At 37.1% G+C, this 12,147-nt stretch overlaps 1 protein-coding gene across 1 annotated transcript in view; it reads left to right on the top strand.

Annotated features, from left to right (window-relative positions):
* Nucleotides 1-12,147, top strand: part of DNAJC3 (DnaJ heat shock protein family (Hsp40) member C3) — a 68,930-nt gene that overhangs the window by 41,978 nt on the left and 14,805 nt on the right. The window contains exons 6-9 of the mRNA XM_032402745.1: nt 1,370-1,551; nt 2,000-2,119; nt 5,677-5,782; nt 5,871-5,991. Of these exons, the coding sequence (XP_032258636.1) occupies nt 1,370-1,551; nt 2,000-2,119; nt 5,677-5,782; nt 5,871-5,991 (529 nt within the window). The remainder of the gene's footprint in view (nt 1-1,369; nt 1,552-1,999; nt 2,120-5,676; nt 5,783-5,870; nt 5,992-12,147) is intronic.

Here is a 12,147-nt window from a genome sequence, read left to right as displayed (position 1 = left end):
CAATAAACTTGGGATGTATGTAGAGTAGCTTCTTTGATGATTTTGTAGAGGAAATCATGTGGTGTGGTCTAGTGGAATTCATGTTTTATTACAGTATTTTGTTAATGCTTTATTAAGGAAATACAAAGTTAAAATTTTTACCTTCCAGTAGTTAGACTATCCATTTTGACCTAGCTTATTATTCAAGATACTTAATGTACAGTGTTGATTTTGATATCTTAATATATGTGAAGAATTGACATGACTTTAGAAAGAACAGCTCTGAGAAATATTTAAAAGATACTTCCACAGGCTTTATTGGTGGACTTTCGGCTTAAGTTTTATTTATTTATTTATTTATTAAAAAAAATTTTTTTTAAAGATTTATTTATTTGACAGAGAGAGACACAGCTAGAGAGGGAACACAAGTGGGGAGGTGGGAAAGGGAGAAGCAGGCTTCCCGCTGAGCGGGGAGCCTGATGCGGAGCTCGATCCCAGGACCCTGGGATCATGACCTGAGCCGAAGGCAGATGCTTAACGACTGAGCCACCCAGGTGCCCCTGGGCTTAAGTTTTAAAGAATACTAGTCCATTTATGAACTTTGTTGACTTTTTGATAAAGTAGAAATGGTGAAGCCTCAGCCTTCCCACATTGTTTTCCTCTTTTCTTTTTGTGATATGAGGATTTAATTTCAAAGAGACAACAATTTATAAAAGAATTCTATTTAGTTATTAGTAGAACAGAAATATTTTGCAGATGTAGAACCTAGATTTTATTTTTTTGAGACTAGAAATTAGAATTGTTGATTAAGTACAAAAATCTGATTATGGAATATTCTTTTTTTTTTTTTTTTTTTTTAAAGATTTTATTTATTTATTTGAGTGAGAGAGAGAGCACAAGAGGGCGTAGGGTTAGAGGGAGAAGCAGACTCCCCGCCGAGCAGGGAGCCCGATGTGGGACTCGATCCCGGGACTCCGGGATCATGACCTGAGCCGAAGGCAGTCGCTTAACCAACTGAGCCACCCAGGCGCCCTGATTATGGAATATTCTTTTCAAAATCAGATATGCTTAACTGGGAACAACCTTTTAATAGTAATGCCATGTATTCTTATTTTCAGAGTTTTAGGATTATATAATTGAAGGAAGTAGGAAAGGGGCCTCGTTAGTATATATGGGATATTCCTTCCCTCTTAGACTTTATTTAAGATATCCTTGGAGAAATTATTTTGTCACATCTAAATTGTATCAGACTTTTTAATACTATTTACGAGGTAGAAATCACATTACCTGAAGATGGTTTCATGTTGATATGTAGGCAAAATATGTGGGAGGGAAGCATGAGTATGCATAGTTTACTGTTTCTTAAAGTCTAGTTCTCTTGTTTCTCAAGGTTTGTGTTTGGGATGCAGAACTGCGGGAACTTCGAGCTGAATGTTTCATAAAAGAAGGGGAACCTAGGAAAGCAATAAGTGACTTAAAAGCTGCATCAAAATTGAAGAATGATAATACTGAGGCTTTTTATAAAATTAGCACACTGTACTATCAACTAGGAGACCATGAACTGTCCCTCAGGTCAGTTCCAGTGACATGCACATCTCCTGTCATCTTTTTCTTGTTGGCCGTAAGATAATAATCTCATTTTCTTTTTAATTTTAAGTTAAAACTGTGGTTAAGGCTGTTTTTACATTCTTCATTTATATATTTTGTGTTATCCCTAAGTTATTCTATTTCCACATAGTTTATTTTCACGAGCTATGCTTATGAAACTAGAGATACTGTATTTACAGAAGCAAAGTGGGGTGTTTTATGTATGACCTATTTACGTCATTTTAATTTGAGTTAATACATGTGTGTGTGACAATACCATATGTAAAATGTATGGTAGATTATTAGGTCTGTGTGTTTTGTTTAATTGTTACCAAAAAAATACCTTTTATTGTGATTTCTGTATTTGGTATGGAAAACTACTCATTGATTATTTTGACTTGGAGTATTTTCCTCTTTTTAAATACATGAGCAGCGAAGTTCGTGAATGTCTTAAACTTGACCAGGATCATAAAAGGTGTTTTGCACACTATAAACAAGTAAAGAAACTGAATAAGCTAATTGAGTCAGCTGAAGAGCTCATCAGAGATGGCAGGTAAGAGGACGCTCGTTTGCTGTGCAGCCTCCCTTACACGTCTTTTCTGGGCACAAAAGAACAGTTGAACTGCTCGCTCTTTTACTCCTTAGCCATTGAGGATAGAATATCCTAGAAAGCACTGGGCCTTGGCAAAATTACTACAACTGTACATTTTTTTAATATGGCAGAATATAAATAATAGTAACTGCATAGTATTCTTACCAGCAGATTTATTTATATTTCACCGAATATTTATTATCTCCTGTGTCAGGCACTGACGATGCACTAGTGGCGTAGAAGTGAGTGTGACATGGTTTTTAGTCTTAAGCTTCTAGATTAGGGTGAGAGACAGACATATAAATTGATTATTAAAAGATAATGCGGTATCTAGAGTGATAGAGATACATACAGAGTATATAGAGATTTTCTTGTGGTATAGGATTCTGGGCTAACAGCCCTTTCGTTACAGCCCTGAAAAATATTGTACCACTTTTTTGTGACCCCCTTGGTTTCCATTGTCATTCTAATGGTCTTCTCCCTAAAAATAAGGCATTTTCCTCTGACTGCTTTCAAGATTTTTTTCTTTGTCTTGAGTATTCAGAAGTTTAATTGTGATGTATCTAGGTGTGGATATCTTTGTTTTTATCCTGTTTGAAGTTTACTTAGCTTCTGGAATATGTAGGTTTATGTCTTGTCAAATTTGGGAAGTTTCAGTCATTATTTCTTGAGTACTTTTTCAGTCTTCTCTCCTTTCCATCTTAGATTCCAACTGACATAAATGTTAGCTCTTCTGTTATAGCCCCTCATGTCCCTGAGACTCTCCTCATTTTTCTCAGCTCATTTTCTTTCTGATCAGATTTGGTCATTTTTTTTTTTTTTTTTTTAGATTTTATTTATTTATTTGAGAGAGAGAATGAGATAGAGAGAGAGAGCATGAGAGGGGGGAGGGTCAGAGAGAGAAGCAGACTCCCTGCTGAGCAGGGAGCCCGACGTGGGACTTGATCCCAGGACTCCAGGATCATGACCCGAGGCGAAGGCAGTCGCTTAACCAACTGAGCCACCCAGGCGCCCAGATTTGGTCATTTTTTATCATTCCAATTCACTGATTCTTTTCTCTGTCACCTCTGTTCTACCGTTGAAGCACGTTCAATGAGCTTTTTATTTGGGTTTTTCTGTTTTTCAGTTCTAATAAACAGATTCCATTTGGTTATTGTTGTATCTCTTCTGTTACTTGGCCAAGGCTGTCTGTTGCTTTCATTTGCTTTAAGCATGTTTGTCACTGCTGCTATTTCCATGGCTGCTTTAAGATCTTTGTCAGATAATTCTAACACCTCTGTCCTTTGGGGGTTGAAAGTGTCTTTTCTCATTCAGTTTGAGATCTTCTTGTTTCTTGGTATGCTGAGTGGTTTTTAATTGAAACTTGGACACTTTGATTTTGTAAGACTTTTTTTTAATTTAAATCTTCTGTTTTGGCTGTTTTTTTCTGACATTGTTCCAGCGAAGCAGGGGTGGGCATTGCGTTGTTACTGTCAGGGAGGTAGAAGTTTCCCACTTGACCTTTGTTGATACTTGAGGTGTGGGGCTTCTCACTACTGCTTGGAGCAGGTGAGAGTTTTGGGGGCTATTTGTAGCCATGGATGAAAGTCCTGGCTCCGCAGCTGGCCTTGTGTGCACCACCTCGGTACAGGGCGGGGCACACCTTGGCGCGGCCTCAGCAGGAAGTCAGGGCTGTCCACCTGACCGGCTGGCGTTGGTCGAGGCGGCACTTTACTCGCTTTCTGTGGTGTTCGGCTGGAGTGGAGCTGTTGTTGTCAAAGTTGCCATCTTGCCAGGCTGCCCTTCCCAGGTTTTTTGGCCTGAGAGAGCAGACTCTTGCTGGGTTTTTGATTTTATTGTCTGCACCCATTGGCATTTCTGGGCTGCTGGCTGCTTTAGCTCCAGATCTGGGGTATAGGAAGAAAAAAAAAATCCAGGAAGTTTACCATATTATGTTTCCCTCAGGTCCCAAGGTCCCTAGCTGTTGGTTTTTTTTTTTTTTTTCAAGTTTTACCATTGTTTTAGTTAGTGAAACAAAATCAAGATAAGCCAAATTATGTGCAACAATGTTTCTAACAGATGTAAGAGGTAAATACGAATTTTATATGACAAAATGTCATACTACTATTACTATAACAAATTTCCAATAATTTGACAATTATCTTTCAAAAAATTTCCCCCAAATTCTAAGCAAAGTATGCAAATTGGAAGTTAGCTCTAAACAGGCGTAACTGTCTTCTTATCCAGTTTTGTGTGAAGAGACTGAAGAGTTCAGGTCTGACCAAGATATTGATGGTGAACATAGAATTCTCCCCTCCCCACCACTAAGCTTCCAGCCCTGCAACTACAGCTACCTGCCCAGGCAGGTCAAAAAGAGCGACACAAGTGCCCAGTGTAGAATTAACAAGTATAGTAGATTTGTATTATCATCTATATAACTTTATGATTTGTATGCATAAAACATAAAAGCGTATCAGCATTAAAAAGAACACAACATTTGGGATTAATTCAGTCTAAATGTGCCATCCTCAAATGGTCTAACAACTTCTCTCCTTTTTCTGAGTCTTTTCATATTTTTACAAATATGTAATGTCTAGGGTATTTTAATTTAATTGTACCTAGTTGGAGGAACTGGGGAAAGTACATCCATTTCAATTTCTCAGAAGCTAACTTTTTTTTTTGTAAGTGAAATGCAGTTATTTTCTAATTGAAGTTTTTATTTTGAGCTAATTATAATTTCAAATGTAGTTGTAAGAAGTAAAGTGAGGTTTTGTATTCTCTGTACAGTTTCCTACAGTTGTTGGACCATCTTGGAAAACTACAGAACAATATCTCACCTACAATTTTGACATTGATAGCTTCCATTTTAAATGTTATATTTAAGTCTGTGTTTTAATACATCAGCATTTAAATGTGAAGATTGTAATGCATTTTGGGAATAATGTGCCACAATGGTATAAAAATAATATCTTTTAGTTTGCCATTACTAAGGAAAGTAACTTATTGTATAACATGACTAATACTTTTCACTAGTTTTTTTTTAAAATGCTGAAATAGCTTTTATTGTTCTTAGAAAGCTGGCAATTCTGCAAGGAACTACATTATACTTAGCTGTGAATATTGATATTCATTATTTAAAATGGCATGTAGCTAATGGGCTCTGTTATTTCGTGAAGGTGTGTAGTGACCAAGAAATAAAACCTGATCTCTGTTTTGCTGAAAATGCTTTGTGTGAGTCAGACTTTAACAAGGTGTTTTACTCAGTTTCAAAATTGTGAGCATTTTTCTGTAAAGAAATTCATCACTTTGTTTGGTATTCACAGGTATGCTTTTATTTGTACATACACATTTTCTGTGGTCATGTGTTTTATCTCCCAACTTTTCCTGGCAGAGGTACCTTCTTTGCCATGTAGATTAACAAGGGAAAAATAGTGTTTGAAGGCACCTGCTCATTCAGGTGAATTGATTAAGTAACATAGTGAAGAGTAGAGGGTCCTTTCTTTAGCTCTAGGTACTCATCATGATCTGCTCATTCATAGATACACAGATGCAACCAGCAAATATGAATCTGTCATGAAAACAGAGCCAAGTGTTTCTGAATATACGATTCGTTCAAAAGAAAGGATTTGCCACTGCTTTTCTAAGGTAACAGTTGATTGGTTCCCAGAAATGTAAAAACTTAATATATGGAATAACAACCATAAATCCTTTTCTCAACATTTATTTATTGTAGGATGAGCAGCCTGTTGAAGCTATTCGAGTATGTTCTGAAGTTTTACAGATGGAACCGGACAATGTGAATGCTCTGAAAGATCGAGCAGAGGCCTATTTAATAGAAGAAATGTATGATGAAGGTAAGTCTTTAAGGCATTTGATTTGCAGTATCTAAAAGTTGATGTATATGAAATCAGCACATGTTTAACATCCTTTTGTTTAGAACGAGTTTGCCAGAGTAGCTAGAAATGTTAACAACTGTAGGAAGATGGCAGAGAACTTGAAAATTATTCTTCCTTAGTGGAACTTGAAAGGTATACCGTATGAGGAGAGTGTTCTGCTGTTAAAACCAGTTCAGTGGAATATAAAAATAAAAATTTTAGCCTTTATTTGTTGTAGACAAGTTAGAATAGTTAAATTGCAACATAGAAAATTTAAGTGTTAGATTTCATATCATCCAGAGGTAATCACTGTTCATCTGGGATTTATATCTTTCAGACTTTTTCCTGTGCATATATATTAGTCTATGTTTTATGCATGTGTATGTATATATATATTCTCTGCATGTGCATGGTATACATATCACACCTGCAACATACATATATGTCATATATGCCTAGATATAAAATGATCTCCTGTGACCACTGAGCTGTTGAGTAACATTAGGATAGTTGCTTATCCTACTTTGTTCAAGTTGAAGTAACAGAGAGAGTTTCCTGTTAGATGTTGTAAGGGCCTTGAATAAACAAGGGCAGTATCCTATTTTTGGAAGAGAACTAAGGCGCATACAGTAATATATATTAAAAAGAATTCTTTCATATTTATTGTTTTGTGACTTTTTCATGTGACAGTATGCTATGAAATTTAAGTATGATGGTTTTTAAAAGAAGTGAGCCTTATAGCCCTTATTACAAAGTTTTCATTTCAAATCAGGTGAAGCATTTTAAATTGAAAATGGTAAGAGTATTTTTCTGGTGAAACTTGGCTTGTGGTACTCTTTTTTTCCCCTCCATTTAAGTGCTGAATATTTATATAATAAAACATGCAGCTGTTAATACGTATTAATGTTATGTTAAAGTAATTATATTATGGTAAGTGGTAATCCTGGATAACATTTTAAATGCACTGAGAATGCATCTGCAACAGTGATAATTTAGGTAGGTTTGTGGTACTCTTTTTTTTTTTTGAGAGAGCGAGCATGCAGGTGGGGAGGAGCAGGGGGAGATGGAGAGAGAGAGAGAGAGAGAATCTTAAGCAGGCTCCATGCCCAGCGGGGCTCGATCTCATGTTCCTGAGATGGTGACCAGAGCTGAAATCAAGAGTTGGGACACTTAAATGACTGAGCCACCCAGGTGCCCCTCTTTTTTTTTTTTTAAGGCACACTGATCATTCACTTTTTTCCTGCTTTTCACAATTTGAAAAGAATCTTGCTCCTAAGCAGTTTCCTGTGAGTGATGATGGCGCTAGTTACTGCTATTTGTGGGACATTTTGTAGTACAGTCCTTGGTTTGATTGAGGCTTGAAGTGTATGTAATCAAAATGATCTTCAAGAAGATCCTGTTAGCATCCTTTTCTTTTCACTTTTGAGCTACTGTGTCTACTCAGTGAGATTGGCTGTACTCTAGGATTTTTGCATTCCCGTTAGTTTTTGGAACTCTTCATCAAAGGTACTTTTGTCTTCTGTATTTAAATCCTCAGCTCTAATTGTGAAATTAGAGAAGTTGCTGAATATAAAAAGCTTAGCTGTTAAAAGAAGGTTAAATCTTGTAGGCTGCTAAAGATAATTTGAAGATGCTTTTGTAACTTGAATGCTAAACTGACTTGTTTTTTAGGGAAACCTGACAGCTTAATTCTTGAAGAAAAAGATGCTTAGTACTAATTTAATAGAATAGATCTGTCTTCGGAGTCTGTTTTTCCCTTTAAAAATATCTTTTAAATAGGAGTTTATTCTTTGTCTTCGTTGGTATGTTTGGATTATACACTGGGGAATCTTTCTGAATTATGGTTTTAGAATAAAATGGTTGTTCAAGTCACAAGTATGGCAACTAAGCAACCTCATGGAGAGATTGAGAATGGGATTGCTAGGTCTCTCAATTTGGGGGGTGGGGTGGGGTGCCAAGGAGGCCTGTATAACTAAAACTGAAGGGTATTACTTGACTTGTTTAGATTTGAGTTGGAGGTTTAGTAAATGATGTAGATGAGTGGTAATCTTACTTAACTAGGCTAAATCATATTTTGAAATCCCGAGCTAAAACATGAGGGCTTTCTATATTCTGTTTACTGGTTTTATCTGTTTTTAAATAAGCAATTTAAAATGATGATAGGAGGGGCACCTGGGTGGCTCAGTCGTTAAGTGTCTGCCTTCAGCTCAGGTCATGGTCCCAGGGTCCTGGGATCGAGCCCTGTGTCAGGCTCCCTGCTCCACGGAAGGCCTGCTTTTCCCTCTCCCACTGCCCCTGCTTGTGTTCCCTCTCTTGATGTCTCTCTCTCTCTGTCAAATAAATAAAAATAAAATCTTAATAAAAAAAAAAAATGATGATAGAAATGTAATGAATAAAGAAAAACAAGGTTTAGGTTAGTGAATAATGGAACATGGAGATTTATTAATTTGGGGATTATGACAGAATTATCAGGAAAGATATTAGGGGATTCCACTCACTAGAAAGTAAGCCTGTTGTTTGAGGATGCCTCTGAGATCATGAAAAATGAAGGAGGCTCTTCAGATCTATATGAGTAATTCTTTTCATAGCTTTTGAGGGGAGCAAACTGACATTGAAGCATTACTAAACAGGTAAAGTTCCTTTGAATATAGGGATGATTCAGGTGTCCTTATGAGATAAGCAGTTATATTGGCTAGAACTTAAGCTATGTGAGGACCTGTGTCTATTTTATTAATCGATCCGTCTCTGCTACTTTTGCCTGGCACGTAGCAGGCCCTCATATATTTGCTGAATGAATGAATGGAGTTAGTTTATCAAGAAGGGCATAGTGGAAAGAGTATGGGATTTAGAATTAGTCCTGAATTTGAGTCTGATTATACTATTTATTTTTATTTTTACTTGTAGGAAAATTCATGTAACATAAAATTGGCCATCTTAGCCATTTTTTAAAGTTTTTATTATTTATTTATTTATTTATTTATTTATTTATTTATTTGTCAGAGAGAAAGAGAGAGCGAGAGCACAAGCAGGGGGAACAACAGGCAGAGGGAGAAGCAGGCTCCCCGGTGAGCAGGGAGCCTGATGCGGGGCTCGATCCCAGGACCCTGGGATCATGACCTGAGCCGAAGGCAGACGCTTAACGACTGAGCCACCCAGGCGCCCCCCAAGTTTTTATTTTAATCACTGGGTGCTCATCATGACAAGTGCACTCCTTAATCTCCATCACCTATTTCACCCATCCCCTTCCCCACCTCCCCTTTGGTAACCATCAGTTTGTTCTCTATAGTTAAGAGCCTGAAGGACACCTGGCTGGCTCAGTCGGTAAATCATGTGACTCTTAATCTCAGGGTTGTGAATTTGAGCCCCACTTTGGGTGTAGAGATTACTTAAAAAAAAAAGTGTCGGTTCCTTGGTTTGTCTCTTTTTCCTTTTGCTTGTTGTATTTCTTAAATTTCACAATGAGTGAAATCATATGGTATTTGTCTTTCTCTGACTGACTTATTTCACTTAGCATTATACGCTCTAGTTCCATCCATGTCATTGCAAATGGCAAGATTTCATTCTTTATTATGGCTGAATAATATTCTGTTGCAGATATATACCACATCTTTGTCCGTTCATCTGTCCATGGACACTTGGGCTGCTTCCATATCCTGGCTATTGTGAATAATGCTGCTATGCACATAGAAGTGCATGTATCCCCTTGAATTAGTGTTTTTGTATTCTCTGGGTAAATACCCGGTAATGCAATTGCTGGATCGTAGGGTAGTTCTAGTTTTAACCTTTTGAGGAACCTCCGTACTGTTTTCCAGAGTGGCCGCACCGGTTTGCATTCCCACCAACAGCGTAAGAGGGTTCCTTTTTCTCCACATCCTCGCCAACACCTGTTGTTTCTTGTATTGTTGATTTTAGCCATTCTGACAGCTTTGAGGTGAATAACAAACTCATTATAGTTTTGATATGCATTTCCCTAATGAGAAGTGATGATGAGCATCTTTTCAGGTGTCTGTCAGCCATCTGGATGTCTTCTTTGAAGAAATGTCTGTTGATGTCTTCTGCCCATCTTTAAATTGGATTACTTGTTTTTTGGGTGTTGAGTTTTATAAGTTCTTTATATATTTTGGATACTAACCCTTTATTGGATATGTCATTTGCAGATATCTTATCTCATTCAGTAGGTTACCTTTGAGTTTTGTTGATCCTTTCCTTCATTGTGCAGAAGCCTTTTATTTTGATGTAGCCCCAATAGTTTATTTTTACTTTTGTCTTCCTTGCCTCAGGAGGCATATCTAGAAAAAAGTTGCTATAGCCAATGTCAGAGATATTACTGCCCATGCTCTCTTTAAGGACTTTAATGGTTTCAGATCTCACATTTAGGTCTTTAATCCATCTTGAATTTATCTTTGTGTATGGTGTAAGAAAGTGGTCCGGTTTCATTCTTTTTATTTATTTATTTATTTATTTAAAGTTTCTATTTATTTGACAGAGAGACACGGCGAGAGAGGGAATACAAGCAGGGGGAGTGGGAGAGGGAGAAGCAGGCTTCCCGCGGAGCAGGGAGCCCAATGCAGGGCTCGATCCCAGGACCCTGGGATCATGACCTGAGCCAAAGGCAGATGCTTAACGACTGAGCCACCCAGGTGTCGGGTTTCATTCTTTTGCATGTGGCTCTCTAGTTTTCCCAACACCATTTGTTGAAGAGACTCTCTTTTTCCCATTGGATCTTCTTTCTGGCTTTGTCAAAGATTAATTGACCATATGTTTGTGGGTGTATTTCTGGGTTTTGTATTCTGTTCCCTTGATCTATGGGTTTGTTTTTGTGCCAGTACCATACTGGTTTGATTACTACAGCTTTGTAATTACTTGAAGTCTGGAACTGTCATGCCTCCAGCTTTGCTTTTCTTTTTCAAGATTGCTTTGGCTGTTCGTGGTCTTCTGTGGTTCCATACAAATGTTAGGATAGTTTGTTCCAGCTCTGTGAAAGATGCTGTTGGTATTTTGAGAGGGATTGCATTAAATGTATAGATTGGGTAGTGTAGACATTTTAACAGTATTTGTTCTTCCAATCTGGGAGCACAGAATGTCTTTCCATTTCTTTGTGTCGTCTTCAGTTTCTCTCATCCCGTGTTTTTTCAGAGTACAGGTCTTTCACCTCTTTGGTTAGGTTTATTCCTGGGTATCTTATTATTTTTGATGCAGTTATAAATGGGATTTGTTTTCTCAATTTCTCTTTCTGCTGCTTCATTATAGGTGTATAGAAACACAACAGATTTCTGTAGATTGATTTTGTATCCTGTGACTTTACTGAATTTATCAGTTCTAGCAGTTTTTCGGTGGAGTCTTTTTGGTTTTCTGTGTGTAGTATCATGTCATCTGCAAGTAGTGAAAGTTTTACTTCTTTCTTACTGATTTGGATGCCTTTTATTTCTTTTTGTTGTCTGATTGCTGTGGCTAGGATTTCAGTGCCATGTTGAGTAGAAGTGGTGAGAGTGGACATCCTTATCTTGTTCTTGACCTTAGAAGAAAGGCTCTCAGTTTTTCCTCATTGAGGATGATGTTAGCTGTGGGTTTTTCATATATGGCCTTTATTATGTTGAAGTATGTTCCCTCTAAACCTACTTTGTTGAGGGTTTTTTATCATGAATGGATGTTGTACTTTGTCAGATGCTTTTTCTGCATCTATTGAAATGATCATATGGTTCTTATCCTTTCTCTTATTGATGTGATGTATCATGCTGTGATTTGAACCACACTTGCAACCCAGGAATAAATCCCACTTGATGGTGTTGAATGATCTTTTTAATGTATTGTTGGATTTGGTTTGCTAGTATCTTGTTGAGGATTTTTATATTTATGTTCATCAGAGATATTGGCCTGTAGTTCTGTTTTTTTGCGGTGTTTTTATCTGTTTTGGTATCAGGGTAATGCTGGCCTCATAAAATGAATTTGAAAGTTTTCCTTACTTTTCTATTTTTTGGAATACTTTGAGAAGAATAGGTGTTAACTCTTCTTTAAATGTTTGGTAAAATTCCCCTGTGAAGCCTTCTAAGTCCTGTACTTTTTTTGTTGGGAGTTGATTATTGATTGAATTTCTTTGCTGGTAATCCATCTGTTCAAGTTTTCTGTTTCTCCCTG

This window comes from Phoca vitulina, unplaced genomic scaffold, assembly GCF_004348235.1.
Source record: "Phoca vitulina isolate PV1807 unplaced genomic scaffold, GSC_HSeal_1.0 scaffold5, whole genome shotgun sequence".
NCBI classification, from domain to species: Eukaryota; Metazoa; Chordata; class Mammalia; order Carnivora; family Phocidae; genus Phoca; species Phoca vitulina.
The sequence above is the reverse complement of the archived record's forward strand: the minus strand, read 5'-3'. Positions and strand labels throughout refer to the sequence as shown.